Source organism: Miniopterus natalensis, chromosome 5 (genome assembly GCF_054644295.1).
Source record: "Miniopterus natalensis isolate mMinNat1 chromosome 5, mMinNat1.hap1, whole genome shotgun sequence".
NCBI lineage: Eukaryota > Metazoa > Chordata > Mammalia > Chiroptera > Miniopteridae > Miniopterus > Miniopterus natalensis.
Genome location: NC_142085.1, coordinates 75,527,235 through 75,552,962, shown reverse-complemented (window position 1 = coordinate 75,552,962; position 25,728 = coordinate 75,527,235). Strand labels below are relative to the sequence as shown.

The 25,728-nt window shown below is 43.4% G+C and overlaps 1 protein-coding gene and 1 pseudogene across 3 annotated transcripts in view; one reads left to right on the top strand and one right to left on the bottom strand.

Annotated features, from left to right (window-relative positions):
* The first annotated feature begins 6,713 nt into the window (after positions 1-6,713).
* NHSL1 (NHS like 1) overlaps positions 6,714-25,728 on the top strand; it is a 199,690-nt gene continuing 180,675 nt past the window's right edge. For 2 of the 3 annotated variants that reach the window (XM_087817643.1, XM_087817650.1), the window contains exon 1: positions 10,229-10,745. In XM_087817643.1, the coding sequence (XP_087673769.1) occupies positions 10,463-10,745 (283 nt within the window). In that variant the 5' untranslated portion in view covers positions 10,229-10,462. Of the gene's footprint in view, positions 6,965-7,139; positions 7,243-10,228; positions 10,746-25,728 lie in introns of those variants that run through there. The other variant, XM_087817646.1, reaches the window with a different exon arrangement.
* LOC148093140 (transcription and mRNA export factor ENY2 pseudogene) lies at positions 16,179-16,451 on the bottom strand (annotated as a pseudogene).

The window sequence follows — 25,728 nt, the reverse complement described above, 5'->3', positions numbered from 1 at the left end:
GGGCCCAGCCAGGTAATCCAGGATAATCTCCCTAGTTTAAAATCAAGTGATTATGGACTTCAGTCACATCCACAAAATATCTTCACACAAAACCTACATTAGTGTTTGATGGATAAGGAGGGCCTATCACTTAGCCGTAAAGCTGCTCATCACATTTACTTAATAATTTTTTAAAAACTTGCTCACTATTAAATATTTATACTGAAAAAGGGAATTTTGATTTACTACATAATGAAAAACCCATGTTGCATTCCATCAACATAAGTATGTCAAAATAAATACCGTGGTCTCACTGTTTACACAAGGAGACGAGCCAGGGTTAGAGAGGTGTTGACAATTCGGCACCAAACTGAGCCTTTCTCCTTGATAGGAAAAGAAGGGTTGAAAGACCTTCAAAAGAACATGACTTAGTCCATACTTAATGAAGCAACTGTGCACCAAATAAAATCCTATTTGCCGGAGATTCTGTTTTAAAGTTCAGGAAGCATTGGCATAATGGTCCCAAATCTAAGCTGTTGAACGAGATAGGCTGAATTTAAGCCCAGAATCTCTCCCTCACTGATTAGCTCTCTGCTGGTACACCATCTCTCTGAATCTATTTCCTTACCTGCCTGACAGTAATAATAAAACCTCCCCCACAGGCCTGTTTGTAGATATTTAAATGAAATAATTCATGTACAGTCCTTGGCATAATGCCCAGCATGTGGTATGTACCTGGAAAATGTCAGTCACTTTTGAAAGCAGGAAGTCACTATTGTAACTCCCATATCAGGACACAGTGTGATATTTTCGGCTGTCTCCTCTCATCATCCTGAAGTTGAAATACTCAGTCTTGACCTAATCTCTTCAATCTCAAGCTGCAGAAACATACCACTGAACCTTTTATTTCGACTATGGAATCCATACCACAGTTCATGAATAAGTGACTTTGGAGACAGGGCACAGAAGTTGAGCCTGGTGGGAACTGCGGGCAATTCCCTGAGCAAAAAGTAGTCAGTACTGGCTGCCGTAATCATCAGATATTTAGGGGTGAGTGCCTACTATGGGTAAAACTTCTTGACAGCTTTGTGTGTGTTATGCTAGGTAGACTTTGCGAGCTTTAGGCTGGCTGTCTGAATACACTTTGAGGGGCCATCCGGATGCTGCAGGTCATGCACAGTCCAGCCACTTTGCAGCTTAGAGGCACCGGCTACAAGGAGTGAAATTATAACTTGTTCAGAATTGTACTCTCCACTTCCCTTTGGTGGCCTATTTGTTCCTCAGTATAATTTGAGGTATTGACTCTGGACCACAAAAATCTAGGTGGTTTTGAGTACCAAACTGTCTTATGAATTACCTTTCTCTCTAACTTCCTGGTAGCCAAGATTAGTAAGTATCATTTAGGATGATAATTGCTGGATTTAAACTACGGAAAGCGTGTTCTTTGATGATAGATGCTCGTGTTTCGTAAATGTTCTGATTTTATGAAACTAGTCTCCTTACCAATAGGTCATAGTGGATATGTATTTTTTTTATGGTTGTAATAGTTTTTTTTTTTTAAATACTTTGTCTGGAAGGGGAAATGCCGGGGAAGGCATATTATTTTGACTCTTTATGGGCACAGATTGTTAAAATCTGGTCATTCTTGAAATCTTAATTAAATGTTGAATTATTGCCAAGTTCTCCTAGTTTTTTAGGAAATGTGAGTTGTGATTATATTATGAATAGAAGTTAAAAGCTAATAATCGAAATTACAGTTGGACTTATTTGAATATGAAGAATATAATTTTTTCAAGCTGTATTTTCATATTCCTTTTAAAATAGCCTGATATAAATGATCCACGTAGGCACACGTCCTTCCTCAGTCTTACGCAATTAAAACAGTATCTTACGGAAGAGCCCTAGTTTGCTGTAGTTACAGTCTTACTTTGGAGACAAAGAAACCACCAAATTGCTTTTCATTGAGGTGAGGCACAGATCCAGGCTTTATGCAGCCTGAAGCTTGTGCAATTCTGGAGTCCCTCTTTGAGACCAAAAAAAAAAAAAATCAAAAAAAAAAATCAAACAATTGATTTTTGCAAACTTTACAAAAATGTGTGACCCTGTAAACACTTTGGTAAGGTCCCCAGGGCTTTAGCTTCATATCCTCTCAGTACATTCACCTCTGACCAAGGAATAGTATTGTAGAAATTTCTGAGAATGTTCCAGTCTCCCTAATTAATGAAAAAGCTCTTTGGCTTTGATCCTTGGGGATGGGCAGTGTTACAAATAATCAATTACCTGCACAAGATGACGAATTACTCCATTATTGACAGAGTTTCCTTATCAAGTTTATCGATGGAAGCACGATACAACAATGGAAAATTCCAACATTTTGCATTCTCCAAAAGAAATAGCCAGAATTCCAAGTAGCTCTTTTAAGAGATGTGGGGAAAATGGAAACCAAGGGTTATACATATCTGAAAGCACTTTTTCCTTCAGTGTAGATTTTTCTCCTAGAGACTTAATAACTAAGAAGATACTGTGCTTGTATTTACATAATTAATTTTTCTCAAAGAATGCTATATTCACATATTAGGTTTAACCAGTGGTTGGAAGTGAAGAAAAAAGAAGAGGGAACCAAGGAGCCTCAACTTAAAATAACTTCTCCATAGCTGGGAAAGAAAAAATTTCCAAACCTTGCTCAGCTCTCCTTGATCAAAAAGAAGAGGACAATACAGACATTTACTGTAGAAAATACAAGCATTCTCTGTAGATAATTCTAGAAGGAGCTTTTCTCCCCAGAGCTCCCTGGCATAGGAAAAGAAGGCCCTTAATTTTCCACTTGGATTATAGCGGATTGGTCTACGAATTTTCCCTTCTCCCAGAGAGTGCACAGTTTAAATGGCCGGATATTTGGTCATGTTTTCTCTCTTTCTTCTTTTTGAAGACGAAGAATGAAATAATTAAGTGGCCAGAAGAAGGAGGAAGGAGAGGAAAGAGGAATAGGTTGTTGGACATTGGAAAAGGAAAATAAGATGAGTTTAGTGAATGGTAAATTCTTCTTACCCACCTCGTTATCTCCTGACACTGTCTTGGGGCCTGGGCACTGGAGAGAAGAAGGCCTGCGGTTTGCCAAGGCGAGTCACACACCCGGCTGGGGCAGGCCTGGCTTCCATGCCCAGTCTGGCAGGAGGGTGCTCACCGTGATTGTGAGGGGGGCTCACTCAGTTAAGGTGCCTTCCCTTAATAATGCGTAAACTATGTGGGTGTCCATAGAACATCAAAAACAGTAAGATGGGTTAACTGGGAATGATGGCACCCATATTAAGTAATTAGTTTATTCCTAATTTAAATTTAATGCACACCTCACCTTTTTTCAACCAAGGACTTGAGGTAGCTCACCAGATGTAAAATATATATATATATATATATATATACACACACACACACATGTAAAAAAAAGTACATTTTTAAAAAGTATAGCTATGGAAAGTAGAGAGGAAGGTTAATAATTGGGGTGGCGGTACTGGGTCGCAATGGAACACATATACCCAGGAGGGCTAGCCTGGGCACTACGACAGGACAATGAATTTGTCTAACCTTCATAGAAACCAAAGTGAAAAGGTGACTATGGTCTGGTAAAAACTTGTGAGTAACCATGAGAGAGTAAGACATTCTCATTTTTCCTGGGAAACAATGCTTTTCCTAACATAAGTCTTACAATGAATTTCTCAAGTGGCTGTGCAGCAAACAATATCCATAGCAAACAAAACAGTGAGTTCCTAAGCCATTTCTGGTGCTGTTGGCTGATGAAGGCCAGCTGAGTTTTCAGAAAGCTGCTGGGAAAGGACAGCTCCACAGGGAGCAGTCCATACTACAGAGAGAACCAGGTCCAGTTTACTAAGCACTTAACCAAAGTATACACATGAAGACAACAAGCTAACAATAATATGTAGTTTAGCACTTGTGCTACTGATTCCTTCTCTGAAAGGTGAAACTGGCTAAGAGAAATGTTTCTACCCGGGTTCGATTCGGGTTTTCTTTTATCTTTGCCTTTGTTCTTTGTAAACTTGATATATAACTGTAAAGAACTTGTTTCTAACTGCTCTGGTTGAGATTTTAAAGGATATTTATTTGGTGCATGTTATTTTCTATAGCTATTTTGTCTCTTCGGACCATGGGTCCTTCATTCCTTCTTGAGATGGTTACTTGTAAAACAGGAGACGGGTGGCATGATTTCAGTGAGGCATTTGATATTCTCATAGACAAGAGAGAGGAATATCATTTGGGTGGCAGATTTGTAGCCAGTTGCATAACTATATGCCAAGGATGTTGACAGATTGGTGGCTGTCATTCTGGAGGGAGGACTGTGTGGTGTGCTGTAAGGGTTAGTCCAGGTGTGGGAAATGCTGAAGGAAGAGCAGCTTTGGGTGGTTGGGAGATGAGCTCAGTTTTGGACATTTGTGTGGGACTTTCAGGTTGAAATGTCCAGTTGACTAACTTGAATTGGGGGAGGAACAGGGGAAGGGAAGGGAAGGGAACAGGAGGGGAGGGGAGGGAAGAGGGGAAAGCTCCGGAGGGGGGCAAGGGAGGCAGGAAATGCCAAAGCCTCTTTCTTTAAGGTCCTCATTAGGGATAATCCTAAAAGTAATGGAAAAGCTGTAAGGTTTTCAAGCTGAGGCGGGACACAATTAGATTTGCATTTGAAGATCTCTGGCTAATCAAAGACCCGTGTCATTTTAAATTTGGGGACCGTTACTGCTTGCCTGTCTGTGTCTGTTAGAAATGGAAAGGACTCTTGCTTGTATAGAAGACTCCAGAGTGGCGAGGCAGACATTTCTATCGCTTGGCAAATCCTGCAGACGAACTACAGTATTTCATGCCTCTAGTAACTCAGGCATGTGGGTTCTCTTGATCTAAATAATGAACCTAAAAACAGTTTGTTTCTGTCATCTCATTGAGTTGGTGTTCTTGGGCTCATTCTTCCATTTTCATTTAATTTCCTCCAAATCTTCAATCCTTGATCACCTACTACTTCTCCTCATAAATCCCTACATATTTAACTGTAAGTAACAGAAAAGCCCAGCCAACAGGAATGTAAACTAGTGCTTCTCAAATTGAAAATACAAATGAGTCAGCTGGGGAATGCATATCCTCGGTTCATCCATTGTAGGGAGATGGTGGGGTCTGAGGTCCTGCATTTCTGACAAGCTCCTTAGTGAAGTGGATTTCCTGGTCTTCAGGCGTCAAAGTCACCTTTATGGGGTGGGGTATGTTCGTCATTTGCATGGCGCTTTGATCTTCCTGGTCTGCCCTTCTTGGTCTCAAGATCCTGGTGCAGCTTCAGACATCCCATCCTCACCTGAGCACATCCGAAGGCAGGAGGCAGTGGTCTGACCAGAGAGATGACAATGAGAGAGCGACTCTCCTCCCATTCTCCTCTCACCAGGGAGGCGGATATTTCTCAGAAGCCCCCCACTTCCCCTTAGAACTGGGCCACACTTGACCCGTCACTGTCAGAGCAGAATGGGATCGATGGACGATGATTGATCTCAAGGGGCTGGACATACTGGTCAACAAGTTGAATTCTGTCTGTAGGAAGAGGGAGGATGGCCCGTGGGGTAGGCAGTTTAGTTTCCGCCAAACCTGGTTTCCAAGCACCACCTTGAGGGAAAAAATATCTTTGCTAACTAGTTTTTGAGCTTCTTTGCATGGCAGTTTTCTCTACGAATGTTCCAGTCCTGTCGTCTGCATATCCTCTTTATTTATTCTGCCCTGTCTTCCTCATACGGTTGCTCTTTTGAAGGTGGCCAGTAACCCCTTTCCTGCTTGCCTCTCTCTGTCTCAGTTGACCACTTTCTCTATCTTCAGTCCTTACCTGAATCCCACCCCCAGGTTTTCACCTGCCCCAAAGACGCTTCTAGCTGCATGTCGCACCAAACCTCTTTTCTCCCAAACTAGTTTATTTCCCCCACTCCCCTTAACTTAGTAGCTGGCATGAAATTCTTCTTGGAATAAGTGTGTATAATGTTTGGTTCTGTTTTGTATATTATTTTGCAGGACGTCAAATGGGAAATTGTGATTCATGCACCAAGAAATGACAGAGATCAGGTACCACGATGAGTTGTGATGAAGACTACAGTGTGGTCGAGGCCTGGTTGGATGATCATTCATACAGAGGGTACAAGAGAGCCAGGTGACTGTCAGGAGGGTTTTGGGAGGAGGATTTTTAGATTGGGCTGGGGCACTGGCATATGCGCCTGGCTGACAGTGCATGGCCAGACTCCCACCTGAGGAAGGTACTGCAACCTGTGGCAGCAGAGCAGAGGGCTATCCTGGGAGGAAATTGTTCGGCCTTTCAACCATGAGCTTTTAAGAGGTATGTGGATCTTGGAGACCATATGTGAATTCTCCAGTGGGAAAGTTGGCCCTGCCTCATTTTAAAGGGATTCTGCCTAAAAGGTCTCACCTAGAGTGTTGATAGGACCCCAACAGCAAGAATCTGTAATCATTGGGCAGAAGGAAAACCAAGATTGAGGTAGTAGTATAAGCAGTTAGAGTGAGTTCATTGCTTGTGTCTTAGGGGGAATGGTCAAGCATTCCCAGTAAGGGACCCCAAAAGTATTTATGAGAGTCAGCTTCAAATATCCCCAGGCCCAGGGAGTGTGATGCCATTTGTCCCAGTACCAGCCCAGGACACTCCTCCCTCCCCACACTGTGGTTCGCAAGCCTGGGGGCAGGGGAAGGGGGTAGGCCCAAGCCCTTTGCCCTGACCTCTGACCACAGAAAACCCTGCCTGGAAAAGGGGACAAGGTTTTAACTACAGATGGTCCCTTAGTTATGATTTTTTGGCTTTACATTGATTCAAAAGCAATCCATGTTCAGTAGAAACCATGTTTGAATTTTGATCTTTTCCAGGGCTAGCTATGTGCTGTAGGAGACTCTCTTAAAGCCGAGCCGTGACAGTGAGCCATGGCTCTCAGTCGGACATGTGATCAGGAGGGTAAGCAGCCGATCCCCCACAGTGCAGCATTAAATGCATTTTCGACTTACGCTATTTTCAACTAACTTACAGTGGGTTTATCAGGATGTAGCCTCAGCGTAAGGTGAGGAGCATCAGTCCTGAATTGAGAGCGCATCTTATCTCTTAAAGTAACAGTAGGGTTTTCTATTACCAGAGAGCTAGCAGAACAGTGATGGGACTGCTTGAGGAGCCGTTCAGGAGGAGAGGGAGAACCACCTCACTGCACAGGTTCTTAAAGGGACCGTGGACCACAAAAAGTAAGTTGCTTTTATGGGTACACTCCAGGAATCCTGTTCATTCAATGTTCTGGTTACATAGAGAGTTTAAGTTCAGTTTCTGGAGCAGTGAAATCATTTTATCAAAAAATTCTATTCACTTTGCCCCAGGGTTACAATTTTACAAAAAATCCTCGCTACCTTTATACTGTATTCATTTTTTTTTTAACAAAATATATCTTTATTGATTTCAGAGAGAGAAAAGAAGAGGGAGAGAGATAGAAACATCAATGATGAGAGAGTCGTTGATCGGCTGCCTCCTGCACGCGCCCGACCGGCGATCGAGCCCACAACCCGGGCATGTGCCCTGACCCGGAATCAAACCCCGATCGCCTGGATCCTAGGTCGAAGCTCAACCGCTGAGCGATGCCCAGCCGGGCTATACTGTATTCATTTCTGTGGCTGAGCCTTATTTCTTTTCAAATCCAGGAGAGTCTAAAGAGATGAGGGTAGATGGGTGGAGAACCAGACTAAACACAGCAGGCTGCTGAAGCAGTTAGTAAATGTTTTGTGTAATAGAGGACATGTATGCAGAATGTATAAAGACCCATTACAACTTAATAATAAAGCCAGTAATTGAACTTTTAAATGGGGCTAAAGATCTGAACAGACATTTCTTCAAGTGTGCGCGACAAATGGCCAATAAGCACATGAAGAGATGCTCAAAATCACTGCGATCAGGGAGATGTAAATCCAAACTACATTGAGACACCACTGTCTGACCACTAGGGTAGCTATAAGTCAAAAAGACAGGCAACAATGAGGATAAGTACTGGTGAGGATGCAGAGAAATTGGAGCCCTCGTACATTGCTGGTGGGAATGTAAAACGGTGCAGCTGCTTTGGAGAAGTCTGACAGTGCTTCAAAAAGTTAAACATAGTTATGATGTAATGCAGTAATTCTACTAGGTGTATGCTCAAGAGAAATGAAACGTACATGTAAAATTGAACAAGAATGTTCATAGCAGTGGTATTTATAGTAGCCAGAAAGTGGAAACGCAAATGTCCATCAATGGATGAACAAAATGTGGTATATCCACACAATGGAATATTATTCAGTCGTAAAAAGGGATCAAAGTACTGATATATAGTACAACATGAACAAACCTTATGCTGAATGAAAGGAGGCAGACTCGAAAGGGCACATATTGTATCATTTCCTTTATATGCAGTATCCAGAAGAGGCAGATACATAGAAACAACAACAACAAAAACCACAAGTGAGTACTAAAGATAATTGTTGGGTTTTTTGGGGCAGGGGGCGGGTAGAGGGTATGCTTGAAATGTTCTAAAATTGATTATGGTGATGTTTATATAACACTGTGAATATATAGTACTAAAGACCGCTGAAATGTACCCTTTAAATAGGTGAATTGTATGGTATATGAATTAAAGATGTTTTCTGTGGTCCACTAGACTGGGAGCCTCATGATGGTAGGGACGGAGCCAGCCAGCTTTGCAGGCATCTCCAGCCAGCACCTCACACACAGGAACTGAACCAATATTTGAGGGAACAACACACTTTTATACTGTTCCTGATGCTTATACAGTGCTTCATAAATTTCACGTTTTTGTTTTCATTGGTAGCAGCAGCTCCTTTGTGCCTCATAACAACCCTGAAGGTGGTCAGAGTGACTATGAGACCATATTCTCCCACAGTGTGAAAAATGATCGGCTGTATAACAGGAGGACCACAAAACACTGTCTACTAAATTTTGTGTGGAGATGCTCTCTCTCAGGCCTGTTTGTCTTGCATTTCTCGTGTGTCTTCCTTCGAGAGGGAATCCACTTTCTAGTGCAATCGGCACTGTTCTGGGACACCCAATTCCCAAACTGCAACCCAACAGTGCAGCAGTTTGGGTCACTTGTGGGGCAGAAACCGAAGAAGCAGAGATTCCTTTTCTGAGCAAACAGCAATAAGGCCAGTGGGACTTCAGCTTCAGGATATTGGACTCAGTCTCCTCAAATACTTCTAACCAGAAGGTTTGAGTTAGTGGGGTGTCCCATGACCATGATCTCAAGAGCACTTAGGTTAACTGTCTTCCAGGCACCAAATTCAGGGGTCTAGATTCCACCCCCCCATCCTGCTCAGATGCTTGGGGGGTGCATTTCAGCGGGGGCTTTTCCAGTTGGAGGGAGAGGGAGCCACTTTAAGAAAAAAATCTCTAACCCCACCATCCAGCCCTCCACAACCCCAAAAGGTTTTTCCTATTGAGAGGACTCCTACTCTGCTACAGAACCCTTGGCTGCCGGACGACTTGATATCCTCTTTTAGATTCCCCAAAGCGCCCAGGAGCCTTGGCCCCCCTTCCAGAGTGGGGTTGGGAGACGTAAGGTGGACCCACGGAGGCCCCGGGACGTTTCCCGTGGGGCGAGGCTTGCGTGACTCACGGGTCCCCGCGGGCGGCCGCGCAGGTGAGCGGCCCACAGGGCTCGCGGCTGCGGTTCCGGCTCCTCCACCTCCGCGGCGCCCGCGCTGCTCCCGGGGACCAGCGAGGATTCGGCCCAACGGCCCGTGGGCTTTGGAGGGAGCGTGGCAGCGACGCGGGAGCCGGGGCCGCGCCCGCCCGGCAGGGTGCGCTCCGGCGCGGGGCCGCCCCCTCCCCGCGGGCGCTGGGCGCGGCGGCTGCGGGCGCCGCAGGTGGTTCCTCGGGCCGGCCCTTTTCTCCTCCCCCTTTCCTTTCTCTCGCCTCCCCTCCCTCTCGCCGGTGTCGGCGGCACTTCCCCCGCTTCCTCCTCCCTCTCCAGTCGGGAGGGAGGGAAGGAGCCGCCGGCTCTTTCCTGCCTCCCTGAAAACTTATGCGGGGCTCCGTCTCCACTCGCCGCCGCGCCCCCCGCCGGGCGCTGCTCCTCGGGCTGCCTCTCGCTGCGCGGCCCGGGCCCCCCGGCGGGTGGGAGGCCGCCGGCGAGCGCCCGGCAGCCGCGGCTCGGGCCGTCCGCAGCTCTTCCCCGCGCCTCCCGGGCCGCCGCGGGCTCCCCTGCCTCGTTGTCCGCCCGCGCGCCCGTCGGTCCGTCCTTCCCGGGCGCTCCGCCTCTCCCAGCGGGCAGCCGCCGCCAGGCGTCCCCTCGGCGCCCCCCGCTGCCCCGGACTTTTCTTTGTGTTGGATGCAGACTCGCGCCCCGCGCCGACGGGGGGCGGCTTAAGGGCTTGGCCGGCCCCGGGCGGCCCCCGGCGCCCCGAGCCCGAGCAGCCTGCCCCGGCCATGCCCTTCCACCAGAGGACCGTGGAGCCCGCGCGGCTGCACCGGCCCGAGGCGGCCGGGGCCGCGGGCGCGCCGCTCTTCCGCTCGCTGGAGCAGGTCAGCTCGCGCGCCCTGGTCTGCCTGCTGGAGCAGCTCGCCGGCCTGTCGCGCTGCGCCGGGGACATCTTCGGGGAGCTCGAGGGCCAGGCGGCCGCACTGGGCCGCCGCACCGCCGGGCTGCGCCGCCGCCTCGACGCCCTGCACGCCGCCGCCGCGCGTTTGGACCACCGCCGAGTGAAAATCCGTGAGTGGCGGGCGGGCCGGGGGAGGGGAGCGAGGCGGGGAGGCGCCCGGACCGCGGCTCCCTCCCGCCCCCTGGCGGCCCCGGGCGGCCCAGGGTGTCGGCTCTCGCTCGGGTGGGGTCGACCTGACCCGCGACCCCGCGGCCGTGCGGGTGGCGGGCGCGCGCAGCCTTCCCCGACTTAGGGATTCCCGGAGGGTGGGGAGTGGGCTGGCCCGTCCCGCAGTCCGTCCAGTGCTTCTCGCGCTGTGGGGGACCGAGAGGAGACCTGGGCTCTGTAGTCGGAGGAGGAGCCCAGGTCCTGGGCAGAGGGTCAGCGGAAGGTAGCCTGTCCCAGAAGCCAGGTGCACAGTATATTTGATCACAGTTCGCGAGGCTTCAGGAGGATGTTTGTAAAACTCTCTGGGGGGGTCTCATCGAGTGTGCTGGCTGCCTGTCCCCTCCCTGCCCACTAGGTACCGGTGTTCTCACCGAACTATAAAAGTGTGCAGACTTTTAGTTCAGGCTTTCCTTTTTTGGTGCTAATTTTTTGGCTCTTACCCTGACCTGCCATCTGTTTGTGACTCAGAGGGCCTTGACCTTGAGTGCGGACTTGGAACGCCATTCATCTTTGTCTGACCTCCCCCAACCCCGAAAATCAAGTCTGAGTCTTGACGTCGTGATCGCTCCAAACACCCGTTTCATTTCAGCAGCTTAACTAGCCCCAGTGAATGAAGTAACTGGAATTTCCTGCTGGCCCAGCGCAGAGAAACTTCCAGCGCGATGACCCTGTGGTTTCTGCCCTTTTTAGTACGTGGACCTGATCGCGATCCTAAGTGTAAAGAGTGGATTGAAGCTGGTTGATGGGTTGCAGGGCAGGAGGGGAGATGCTGGTGTAACCCGCTCGGAGGCTTCAGCGGCTCTGGAGGAAGCACTGGCTCTCAGAACCACTTCATATGCGATCTCGAATGGCTGGTTTTCCGTGCCGTGCCGTAGCCCTACTTGAACCACCTTGCAGCCAGAAGAGCTCGCCTCCACAGCGCTTTAACGCGAGTGAGGTTGCTTGCTAGAATACACCCTTCCACAAGCTGTGAAGTTGTTGTGGGATGGTTTTGCATTTTACAGTTCATCTCTTTGATTGTGCTGCCAACACTTCCTTATAAACTGTAGACAGTTCCCAACCAGGGACAGTGTTCCTGCCCCCAGTTCCAACCAAAAAAAAAAAAAAAGTCAGAGAAAGCAAAACAACATCAAAGTGGTCTCATAAGGTTTTGTTCATAAACAGAACATTTCTGCCTAATGTGGATAATGACCTCATGCATCAGGATAGACTGTCCTAGGGGACGGTCACGATCACGGTGGTAATCACTAGTTGCTTCTATGCATTTTCTGTGTGGAGCGTCTGTGTGGGTGACGGAGAATTCCACCCCTGCGGAATGATGTGACAGGCAGCTCTGCTGGGTAAACTGATCTGTGCTGGGGATGCAGAAACAAGGAAGAACTCCCGAAAGGTCACAGACTCCTTTTGCTAGTTTTGTTTTACGTTTAAACCGATCACCTTTCTCTCTCTGTGTACATATGGACCAATCACCAAAATCCTTCCAGATTCCTAATTAACTAAGGTTGACTTAAGGGACTGTAATAACTCTTTTGAAAACTTTTCACAAGTTTTAAAATCTTTTGAATCTTAAATGACTTTGATTTCTTACCAGAAAACCTGGCTCATCTTTTTTTTTTTTTTATGGTGGAGAAAGGCGGCTTTTATTGAATGTAATTATGCCTGAGAGTAGGAGTGCACATAAAGAGAAGTTGAACTATAAAGACATTAGTTTTTTTGTGTTTTTTCCACCTTCACACACTTTTTATATGCTAAAAAGCAGTGAAACACCTATGCACTCATTTCACTTAGCTTCTGTTAGGATTCTTGTTAAAAGATGCGTCAAACCCTGTACCTGTAAAAGCTACATTTTGAAGTAATTTTGGTACCTTTTGAGGCAGGTCTTCAGAATAACATACTTCATTAGAATGGACATGTAGACTTTTAGATTTGAAGTTGTCTGTAAAGGCCATCTATTTCACAAACTCTTTTAAGATTTTTATTTTTCAACTTCAGTTTACATTCAATATTACTTTGTGTTAGTTTCAGGCGTATATTTCATGAGCTCTTAACAAGAAGAAATTGAGTATGAGAGAGCTGAGGTGATTTGCCCCAGGTTGTGTGCTGAGCGTGGCTCACCTGCCGTCCCATTGCTTATACCTCTTCCCTTTAGGATCGTGTGGAAATGGGGAACTTAAGTTCAAACACAATAAATAGTCCCAAGGACAACTGGCTCTTAATTTCCCCCCTTCTTGTCAGATAAACTTTTTAATGAGTCTCCCAAGGAGCAAATAACAAAACTGAGCAGCTTACAGAAGCCAGAGTGCAGCCAGAGACTGCATATTTCATTCCTAATGGGTTTCTACCAATAGTAAAGGGTGTGAGGGGAGCTATTTAAAAACCTATGGACTTTATCTTTGCAATACAGAAATAACTTTTTAGTCCTGTGGGCCAGTTCTGCTGGTCTCAATGATTCTAAGAAGTATTTCATCAAGTTTGCCATTCCTCAAAATCTCATGGGTGCAAAGTCACTGAAAATACTTTTTTTGGTCATAAATTGAGGAGAAAATGCACATGACTGTTTTTCTCTTCATCCTTAAAGCTCCCCTTAATTCTGTCCCTGAATCCTCAGGCTGGAGATAATGCTCCCATGGCATTCAGCATGGGCATTAGGCATGTACCTCTATCACTGCATTTACTGGCGTGGACCGAAATTGTGTGTTCACTTCTCCTCTCTGCTAGATAGCAAGCTCCTTGAGGTCAACGATGGCCATTACTTTGTTTTTCCAGAGCTCACAACAGTGCCTCAAACTGGATAGCTCAATAGATATTTGAACTAAACTGATGCATAGTTTCTTGGTGCTCAGTGTCAGGAAGAACAACTACCAAAATTTTGGGGAAGGATTACTATACCGACTGCTGCAAATCTGAGCAAGAACAGTGACTTTAAAAACAAAGGAAAATAAGCTTTCTGCCTTCTTAAGGTTTGTGCTTAACCACCACTCCGCTCCTTTCTATAAAAGTCAAACTTACTTTATTTTGTTGACAGTATGTTCTCATTGAAAATAGTGACAGTAGCAGAACTGTGGATAGTTACATCTTGGCTCTGTTAACAATCAAAACAGACTTTGCTATGGAGAAATCAATAGACACCCCACCTGATAGCCCTGTTTGATTTGTTTCTTTTTATAACTAATGATATCCCAGTATTTATATAGTGCTTTTATGGTTGAAAAAATATTTTTCATATTCATTGTTTGACTCAAAAGCCTTGTAAGGTAGTAAGGCCAGGTTGTATTTTATCCGTTTTACAAAAAATTGGAAGTTCTGGAACCAGTAAAAGGCATAATACCGAAGACAGACATCAAGTCTTTTGGTTTCTTGGCCAGAACTCTTTCCACTTTGCCTTAAAAGTACTTCCTGGGTGAATATAAAATGTAATTGTTGGAACAGAATAGGAGAAAAGATGACTTTCCGGCTTTTTTTTCTTACAGTGCCAGAAAAGCAGAATATTTTTCCCCTAGATTCTAGAAGTGTTCCAAGTTCATGGAACTTTGTCTTGTTGTACAACTATAGGGGGCACCATTCACATGTTAGTGTGTGTTAACAGCCCTCCTATAGAGTTGACATGGTTCTCAGCACCTGCACCTGTACGGGATGGCCTTGGGAGAATGTGAGCAATTTTAATGGTGAGATGACTGGTGTTCAAGACAGCTGGTTGGCAGACATTGAATGGACACTCTTTGCATAAACAAGGTATGCGTTTGTGGAGTCTCTGTTAGGCAGACACTGTGGCCTTAATACGTTCTGGGTAGTGCTCAAGCTGCATTGTTCTACCTTACAAGGAACTGTCGCTTGACCCAACCAGAGGGTTGGCTGTCCTGATGTCAGAATATTTGCTTTTGCTTCTTGCTCAGAATGAACCTTCTATGCAAGGTGCTTGTCAGAGTCCTAAAGACAGAGCAGATTTCACTGCAGTTTTAAGAATAGGTTGTGGGTTGTTTTTGTGCCTCCCTGCTGATAAATGTTTGTGTTTCTGGTGAAATTGGCACAAGACTTGCTTTCATTGAAACAGACGGAGTACTATGGAGGATGTTGGTGTGGGAAGATGGTCTACACCCTCCTCTAATCCCTGGAAGTTCCCTAAGTGAGTGAACAGAAACGGACAGCTGAACAGCCACCCCGCAGGTTAAGGAGGCTGTGTGAGATGAAGCAGTGTGCCCCATACTTGCTTGACCTTAAGAATTGCCTGGAACTTGTGTTAAAGTTACAGGTTCCCAGACCCTTCCAAAGTCCTGTTGAGCGAGAGTGTCCAGTCTGTTTAACTAGTGAGGCCACTGTTATTGGAGCTCTCTGGAGCATTGAAATAGACAGGAAAGCCCATTGACTTGAGAATCCGAAGCCTTCAGTCTGGGTTCACCTCTGCCGTTTTCTAATGCAGATTTTGAGCAATTTATTCACCACTTCCAGGCCTTAGTTTCCTCATCAGTAAAATAGAGACTTTGACTAAATTCCCCTTTACTGGCCTTTTCAATTTTGGCATTTTGTAATTCCAATGAAGGGTTACTACTTGATAACAGCAGTAGCTCTGGTGACCTTGTATATATGACTTTGGTCAATAATCCCTCTCTGATTACTATGATTTGGGATTAAAAAAATATATATTTGTCACCTGAAATAAACTTTTCAAGACTATATGGACTCGTTCAGCTCACATTTTATCAACATGGAGCGTCTGGTGTAGAGGAGTTAGTCTTTTTCTAAACAAATCAGTTAGGTACTTGTTTCAAATTTGTTTATTTCCTGCCCGCGATCCATTCTTGACCTCCTCTTCATCTTTAAAAAGTGCTAACGTCATTAGGAAAAATAATTGTTTAAATTCATTACCATATGTCAGATATCCAAAAATTGAGTTATCTTTTTTTTATTTTATTTTAATTACGAGAGTGTATCTTTTAAGCCAAAACATGAATTTACTCGTTGACTCTTGAGTTTTGAAACTATAATTACCTGGTATATAAAGGTACCTACATTTAGGTTGAAATGATTTATCTAGCAATAGTCTGTCTAGTTTTCCTCTATATCAGAGGAAAAGCCACTATTAAAATTTCATCATGAGACTAGCAAATGAAAAAAAAATTGATGAGGTAGAAATAGTTGAGATTCTTTTTTTTTTTTAAATTCGTGAGATATTTACTGAAATAACACATTTAGGGAGAAAACTCAATACAATGCATACATCATTACCAAAAACTGTATGCCATCATACAAAAGATTTAATTTTGGGAAAGCGATTCCTAACTTATGGCAAGTTTTACTTTCAGAAATAAGACCATAAAACAACACAATCTAATTCAGTCTTAAGGGCCGGCATGCTGAGCTAGGAATGCTCTTACTCTTTGTAGAAGCTCCTTCTTTACAGTGTCAGGTGCCAGTGCTCTGCCTTTTGGTGTGATTTCAGCCACCAGGTAGTCAACAGTAACGTGTTCTGGTTCTTTAATTACCTTTACAGTGTGCCTTCAGTTGATCCTTCCAGCCTGAACTTAGTGTTCAGCAACTCTCTCCAGTTTCTGTCAACTTTTGGTGATTTGCTGGCTCTCATCTGTGCATCTGTTCATCTTGCTAACCACCATTACCTACCACACTCTTTGGCTGCCCAGACTTATATTTGAGATTCTTAATATTTTAGAATAAAATTCAGAAATAAAAAATAATGTAGTGTTTTATTCTGGCTGTCATTTTAATATCTTTTAACAATTATATTTTAAACACAAAGTAAAATGGTTTGCACTTAAGTAGGCACCTAGTAGTTGATTTAGTTATTTCATTCTCTTTCTCCTCAAGTTGGTTCATATCCTGGAATGAATTAATTCTGCAGGCTTTGAAGTGCAAAATCAACAGGTTGGTGCCGATGGCTATCTTGCTTTCACTTGTTAACATTTGTTAAGCTGCACTTGAGACAAATGTAGCCACAGAGATGGAACTTCTGATTTTGAGTGAAGGCTCTTCTCAGAAAGGGCGCTGGAGGTCCCAGCCTTAGCCCCTCTCCTTGTGGATTAAGTGACGTGTCTGTGAAAGCATTTAGTATCACTCAGCGACATTACTGATATCAGTGTCTGGGCAGCAATGCAATTCCAGCTTCTGGTTTTGTGTTGCCTAATAACACGAACAGCTAGTGAGCATGTGCTATAGGCCAGGTACTTCAATCTCTGCAACAGCTCTATGAGGTGGGTACTGTTATTACTTTCGTTTGACAGGTGACACAACTAAGAATTCGTTTGCTCGCATTCACAGCTAGTGAATGATAGAGCTGGGATGCGAACCAGGCAGCTTATCTCCTGATCACTCTGTGGCACTGTCTCTTCAAATTATGACATTCTGTGTTCACATGAGGAAAACCAATGCCGAGGAGAAAAGGCAAAAGCCTGTCAAGTATCTGAAGGGGAAAAAATCTTCAGTCTTTGGGTCTTTTCCCTTTTTCTTCTCTTTTTGTTTTGAAACCTCTCAAACTACTAGCAGATGGCCAAGAAATGTGAGGCACGCATCTAAAGTACTTAGCATAGTGCCTGGCTCATAACTACCATACACTTAACGTTTACTGTTGTTTAGATGACAGAGAAGGCTGAGTTAACATCTGTGTGTACACTGACGTCCATATATTGCCACAGATGGCCCAGTCCCAGTGACGCTGCTCGACTGATGCCTGGAAGATGAAAGCTGACCAGACACAGAGGAGAGCCTGTATAGACATACACATAAAAATACTTCTGATTTGAGAACTGGAGAGTTCTGCCCAGAGATCCTAAAATATATCCATAAAGTATTTGTAGTTCCCTACAAGAATGTGTGAAGGGTGGTGGTTTCTTTCTGCCTCAGAGGGGTTTGGCTGGTGAGGGTTGGGGGAGCCAGCCCTTCTCTTGGGACCTTTATGTGGATGTCCTCTTTCTGAAAGTCCCTTTCCCTCCATTTCCTCTACTGCAGGAACTGCAGACCCAGCTCAGCTTCCTAGGTTTCCCACTTAGCTTCCTAGGTTTCCCTTTTGCCTCCGTTGCCCAGGGGGTATCAGAGCCTAAACCCTACTCCTGTCTGATTTCCTGTTTTCACTCGGAGCTGGAGTGGCTCAGCTTAGACTCAGCTTTCCCTGGGCATCTTGGAACTCGGCAACCGTTCACACTATTTCATTCATCCCATGTCTCCCAGTTTCTGAATCATCAGGTGCACTGGGGGCTTGTTTAAAAACAGATCCCCAGAGATTCTGGAGATTCTGGAGATTCTGAGTCAGCAAGCCTGGGGAGAGGCCAGGAACAGGCCTGGAACAGGTACCCTCAGGTGATTCAGATTAACCAAGTTTTGGAAACACCAGTCTGTTGTGTGTGAGGATTCGTGTCCATTGTGGGTGGCAGGACAGTCATCCATTGAGGAAGTATATTTCGGGTTATTCTGCTAGTGCCAAGTTTTACAAGGTGAGTGCAACAGCGTCCTTCCTTCAGGTTCTTTCCAGTTTTGTGTGGATGATTATGTAAATAAATACTTAATAGAATTAACCATCATTTATAACATTTCTAGGAGAAAATCTTTGGAATTCCAAATTCCCAATTTAAATGGGGTTTTTAGAAGATATCTAACTTTTGAGGCCTGATTGTAACTTGGTGGGATAGTGGCAGTTCCACACACGTAAAATACTGATTGTAAATGTTTATAGCATATTTCATCTAAAAATTATATTCTAAAAATCGATGTAATCATTTCTGGAATAAGATCCCCCCTCCTCCCCCACCCCCACCCCCCACGTGGGATGGTGGAAGTTTCCTTCTGTAAGTATTGCTTTATTTTCATTTATTGTTCTGGTTTCACAAGAAATTTCCCCCATGCAGAAAAGCAGTGTCTTGCTTTGGGAGGGTAGAGAGCTGTTTCAGGTGATTCCTGTAGGGAAATCCTCTATTATGCTTTCCTCTGCCCCCCCACCCACACACTTATGATTAAAAGCTGGTAAAGGTGTTATCAGCACTGTGAGGACTGTGTAATAATTGGCTGATTTAAATTTCAATAATTTCAATAACAGGTGGTAAAATATAATGGGGCTTTCTATCTGACAATATTAGATATCCGATAAAATGTTCTGAGGACTCAGAGACCACAATGTGCAGCAAAGGAAATTGAATTAAGCAGGGCTCTGCTATCTATGCATAATCAAATTATGCCTGATTATGTTGGCATCTGAGAACTACAGTTAAAGTGCGCTGCAGTTTCCCAGATGGTGGTCTGGCTGCTGTGACTGCCCTCTCAGCAAGGACACTGCCCTTCATCTCTCAGGATGTGACAGTTGTGCTCACTAGCTAACTGGTGGCATTGGAGCTCCAGGCAGCCTGACTGCACAGCCTGGGTTTCTTCACCTCTACATTATAATCTTAGCATGCATTTCCAGTTAATTTATTGGATAGGCAATACATTTTCATTGTTGAAAAAAAATATAAAAAACTGTGCAGAGAAGGCTCACTTTGCTTCCTCCCCATATAAGCTTTGTCCCCCCCACCCCCAGAGCAACCACTTTTATCAGTTTCTCTGTATTACAGAATTTCTCCATGCTTCATGCGAACATAAAAATGTTAATATGTGCTATGGATTCTCCATCTGTTGTACACAGTTTCTGAATTATCCTTTGCTCTTCTTTATTTGTATGTATTATCCAAAGTGATTATTATTTTTATTTTTTATTAATGAAATCCCAGTTAACTTTTTTTTGTCAGAGAATGCAATGGATTTGGGAAAAATAAGATGTAACATTGAAGTGGATTGTTAATTCAAGTAGTTTCTTACTTTTTTTTATTGCTAATGCTTTGATTTAGCTGTATTTTAAGTGAGTCTCCCAAGGTGGATTAAGCTTTCCTGTATTGAGAAAGGAAAAGAAAGGAGGGACTTCTGTTAAATATCTGTAGTACCACAGTGTAAGTTGTTTCTTTGAAAGCTGGCATTTTCTGCATTTTATCTGTATGTACGCGTGCTGAATGTGAATGACTTCCTGACTCGGGAGGGAGCTGTTACCGATAACAGGGCTGCATTTTACTTGTAGTGTGGAGTGTTTTACTCCGAGCTGGTGACTTCATTAGCTAAATAAGTGTACTGGATCATGAGGTCTGCTTGGTATGTTAATTTCCCCGGGTTGGTTATAACTACCTTGATTGCAATACCAGGCATGCTAGACAGTGCAGTTCCACAGACAGGCATTCGTATGGAGCAGCTGTAGTCATCTGAGTTATCTTTCCCTCTCGGCTGTTACCTTGCTTAAGACTAAAGGCTGGTACTGAATTAGTGTAGACATGACTAAATAAAGCATTATTCATAGGTGTGGACTCAGAAATGTACTCACTGAATTACCCATCCCACAATGTAGTAAGTTTTGTGTAAATAAAAATACATTAAAAAAGCTTTCGGCCCTACAAGGTATGTTATAAAATTGATCTGATTATAAAATTAATGTGTAGTCATAATAATTTCCAAGTCTGTAAAGTGGAGGAAAGAAAAAAAACCTATTATGACCAAAAGAATATCCATTGTCTCCCTTTTTTTGGTTAATATATTGATAGGTATGGATCTATGTATTTTAAGGACAGTAATAGATAACATTTTTAACAGAACGCGAGACAATCTCTCCCTGTATTTAGTTTTGTGTCCCGAATTTTTAAACCTTGTTTATACTGTGAGATTTCCCCCAGGTCGTAGACATTCAGAGGGTGTTTTGAATAGGAGAGGCATTGGATGTATCTCTCTGACAAGCTCTTGTTTTGCTTTGGCTCCCAAGCAAAGTTCTTTCCTTGTTCTCAGGAGTCAGTATGTTCACACAGGAGTTATCAAGTGGACAGAAGTTTGCTATTCTGATGCTTCCTAGGGTTTCTTCTCTGTGTTTAGTTATTTGTGAATCTCAGTTGTGCTTACAAGGTAGTCTAGGAGAAGACTTATGGGAGTTCTATCAATTAGTCCAATAGATTGCGAAATCTTTCATGTTACTCCCATTTTCTGAAAAAATGAGTCATATGTTATATCTAAGGTTGTTTACCCACAGTTTTATGGACAGGCATTCGAATGTATCTTTAGAGCAAACAGATTATTGAGTCAAAAGATAGTTTTCTCATTCCTTCCTTATTGGTACTTTAGTTGAGCAGTATGCCTGTTGTACTAATAAATTATGTTGCTTTTTCCCCCTCTGAATTTACATTTTTCTTTGTCCCTTAGAAAACAAATAAACCCTTCTCTTTCCTTTTCACCAAAATCACAGTCAGACATCTGTCTCAAGGTTTCTCACCTTGGCAGGTGTCCGCTCTTGGCAACATATGGGGCCTGTTTAGATTGAGCTCAACACGATTTAAAAACGAAGGTCTGTCACCTATCTCTTGCTGTAATTGTGGTTCTGTGTTGTGGAAGAATGAGCATGAAGTTTGTCCTTTTATTCTAAAGGTTGGCTGGTTTAATGGAAAAATACATAGTCTATAGAAAAATTGGGGGTCTGGGTAAATTCATCCATTATAATCGTGCAGGAGATGGAGGTGTGAAATGGGGTGGGAGAAATATCTTTGAGTGCCATTAGTACTTTTTACATAATCTAAATATATTGTTTGCAGATTGCAAGGTCTGCTCTATAATGATCTTAATAATAATTTACACTAACATTTATGGGATATTTGTAGCTCACATTTATTGGATAGTTACTATGTGCCAGTTTCATTTAATCCTCATAGAAACTGTATGAGAGACATATTATCACCCCCATTTTACTGATTTTACTGAGTGGCACAGGGAGGTAAAGTCATTTGCCCAAGGTCACACAACTGGAAAGTGGTAGAGCAAAATGTGGTGTAGGTGAGTTCTGTGTTTAAACGCTGTATTTGTAATTGTAATTAAGTTTTGTGAACTTTTAAGTTCATTTTAATATTGAAACGCTTTTTAGTTTGGCTGGGGGTTGATAGGTATTTCCCACTTTATTCTGGTTATTTGAAATCACTGTGCTGCCAACCCAATGGCAGGACCTGTGGAGGCGGATTAGCAGCCCATGTGACAATGCTGTTGTGAATCTAGAGAATTAATAATGTTTGACTGGTTCTTTGAGCTGCACTGATGAAAGGTACTCTAGCCGCCAGATACAGAGTCTTTTTGTTGATACTGCCCATCATTCTGGCCTCTTTTCCTTTGCCAGATAGTCAGATCAATGTCAGAGGATAGGTGACAGAGGAACACATAGAGTTTCTGGCTTATTTTTATTTGATGTTAGGGAAATTATTTTTCTTTTTTCCCTTCCCCTCTCTCTTCAGGCTTGTGGTATTTAAATACTGTGACAGTGTAAAATGTATCTCAAGCTTGTACCTCCAGGACACTGCTTAGTTTACCAGAGATGCAGGATGAGAAGCAGTGAGGAGACTAGCTGGCTGACGCTCCACTCCCTCGATAGTACATTTTTACCTTTATTGATGGAAAATACCTTTAACTACGGGTGCTGGCCAGCAGCACCAGCCAAGACAATTGTGACCCATAACCACGAACTTTAATCTGCAGTTTTAAAGTGTGGTTCCTGGGCCAGCAGCAGCAGCATCTCCTGGGAAGGGCCAGCAATGCAAAGCCTTGGCCCCGCCCCCTGACCTACTAAATCAGAATGGGAGGCAGTGGACTCGGCTGCCTGCCTCTAACAGCCCTCCAGGTGCTTCTGATGCTGAAGTTTGAGAACCGCCGTCTGCAGTACCAGCTGGCCTGAGGCCAGAGGAGTGACTCTGCTAAGAGGCCTGTAGCCTGTGTTGTGCTTTCCCGTGGCTGGGGCTGCCAAAACCAAACCCCCAGAGGGTTCTTTGAAAAGCTTCGGCCTCTGGTCCAGGACAATACAGGTTTATGAACTAATGCTTCATTACCACACAACTAGGAGAGTGTGGCTGTAAGAATCTCTGAATCCCGGCCAGTTTGCGCTTTAGAGGCACACTTGCTGGTGGGCTTCACTGGTTGGAGATGCCTAACCTGGCCCCTGGGTGGTTCATCGTCCTCAGGGCTAAGAGCAGCCTCTCTGCTTTCCCTTTCCCAGGAACTTTAAACAGCATCCAGAGAGCAGGGAGGTGACTCACCACAATCACAGGGTAGGGACATGCATTCTAAACAAAATATGAGGAGAGAGGGAAACCCGTTTCGATATTTTAGTGAGTGCTTCCTGAAAAATGTAACTAGGAAAACTTGAGGCAGACATGGGAAATTTTACTTGTGGATGGGACATAAATGTTTGAAGAAACATGAGAAAAATGCACAAGCGTGAATGTACTGAGTAGTTGGTGTTCTGTTGTTGGTATTGGAATTCTATTTTGCTTTACCCAATATAATTCAGCCTTTCTATTGATTACTTATTTATGTAATCTGTCCATAAAGTAGCTCTTAGTACAGTATAATCCACTATAATTTGGAGTAGTCAAAGTTAATTGAAGCAGGTGGTGAAAGGCAGCAGAGCATAGTGGTTAAAAGACAAGACTTATTAGCCCTGTGACCTTGGATAAATTACCTAACCTCTCTGTGCTTAAGTTTTCTCCTCTGTAAAATGAGCACTGTACTCATGGTGGTTGTGCAGATAAAATGAGATATATAGAACAGTGGCTGGCCCGTAATGAATAATAAACATTCGCTGATAGATACTCTGGAATGACCCTTACTATTTATTAAAACTACTTAACACTTTTTTTTCTGAGTATATTTTTAATTCTAAATGCAAATGAAGTTAAGACATTGGAATAAAGAATTGGAATTAGTCACTTGATTGGATTCTAATAGTGTAGAATTTCCTAATGAGTGTGCTTGTGTTCTGGTTGAGTTTCTAGATGGCTGATGTCAAGTTTGATAATTGGATTTATTACTGGACTTCAGACCATTGTGTTGAACATCATGCTAATCTAGTTATGAAAGTCTAGAATATTGGGTTACCTTTATTCAACGTGTTCTCTGAAAACAGTGTTTTGATTACATCTCTGATATGAGGTTGTTTTGATGTCATTTTCTTCTTTTCAAATTGAGCTCAGATAAAATGAAGTTAGGGGTTTTGGCTTATTGAGTTCCAATGAGATGGTTTTATCACACATGAAATCACTAATTTAGAAACCTGTCAAGTTATAATAATTTGTAAGTTGTTTTGAGTTTGTAATATATTTTCTCTTACAAACCATGTTTCTAAAGCATGACCAGGTGCTTTGGAACCGCTCCCCCCAAAGCCTGTCCATCCTGAAATAGAGATACCCAGATCTCCAGGGTCACAGGGTCTAATCATCACGTAAGAATTTTCTGTAGGGAAGTGGCTGATATGTGACAACTGGGATACCGGATCACATTTTTCTGTCCTCTCTACCCCTTCCCTAAGCTGTGTGATCTGGCTTCATCCTAGCCGGATATGTGAGTAGGAAGCTTTGGAAGCAGGGGATAGGATAGACTCCAGGGTGTGTGAGATGAAGTGCTTTAGGTCCTGTGCTCAGCAGAATCTTGGCTGTGGCCGTTCCTTATAGGTGAGAGCTCCAGGCCAGGTGAGGGAAGGTGAGCAGCCAGCAGCCTGCAAGTTCATGTGAGGCAATTGGCAACCATATGCAGAACATTTATATCTGTTTGTAAGTAGTGGGCTGCTTGTAGTAGTGCCTCTTTTAATTTTTTTCTAGGAGAATTTAAATGAATGAAGGTCAGCAGTTTTATCAGTTTAAAAAACCCCGTTAATTTATTATTATTATTATTTTGCTTTTACTTACCTCTGCTTAATATGGGCATACATTTACATTTTATTTCTGTTCAAAGATTGTGGGTTTAAAAAAACCCAATATGTAAAGCATTACAGATCCTTTCCACGTCCCCTGTGCATTCTCTGTAAAAGGACCTGAATTGTTTATAGAATCCAGCAAGCTTTTGGTCAAGTACATGTTTTTAAATTGTGTTGAACATGCAAAGAAAAGACAGACTTGGGCTTGTTAAAAATCATTCCTGTCAAGTCCCATGTAGCTTCGCATGTCAAACATGACTTGAAAATGTTTTCCCCAAGTGGCCATGTCTTAACAATTTATGTTCTTGAGGGAGTTCCTTGGAAGGAATTAAATTCTGGGAGGTCACATTTTTCTTTCAAGTTCGATTTCCAAAGTGAAAATGAACTTCTGTTTTTCAACTTGAACTTTGAAAAAAATTCAACGAAGAGCTTTTAGAACTGTGCAGTGATTGTGTTCTATGCAACTGGTCTTCCCCATCTCTTTAGCCAGAAATGAACTGTGGCAGTTTTCTTTGTAGCTGTAAAAACGAAGAGAGAAAGGGAAGAAGAGGTAAAAAATGCTGAGTCTGGGAAATTGTTCTAGTCCTTTAAATCTTAGCGACATAAACATCTGTTTGTATTAATGGGCAGGGCCAAATAACAGTAGTTTTTTTTCCTAGTTACATGCTTTCTCCCCCACCCCTCCGGAAATTACTCTGCAAATTCCTCAGACTTTCTCATTGAAAACATATGAATGGTTAAAATTTAATATTTAGCATAATTAGGAAATATACAGTTTTTACAGTGAAATTCCAATCAGAGTGGTATATTTGATTATTCATTTTTTTTCTTGATTATTTGGGCTAATGGAGAAGAGGTAGTAGGAATATTCTAGAAATACTTTTACTATGCGCAGTCTTTGAAAGGAATGTATTTCATGTTTTGAGCCATGATGTAGTACTTTAAGTTGAGCCATGGTGAGTATCTGTTTCAGAGAGGATCGGGAGAGGGTTCTGAATTACTAGTAAGGCCCTTTTGTTCAGATACATCTTGTGCCCCATTTCATACTAGAAACTGACCACACCCCCCCTCAGGTAGCATTGCAGATGTAGATCAGGTTGAAGTTTTCTTCTAATATACTGTAGTTTTTATTTTCCTTGGTTAGAAATAATAAATAC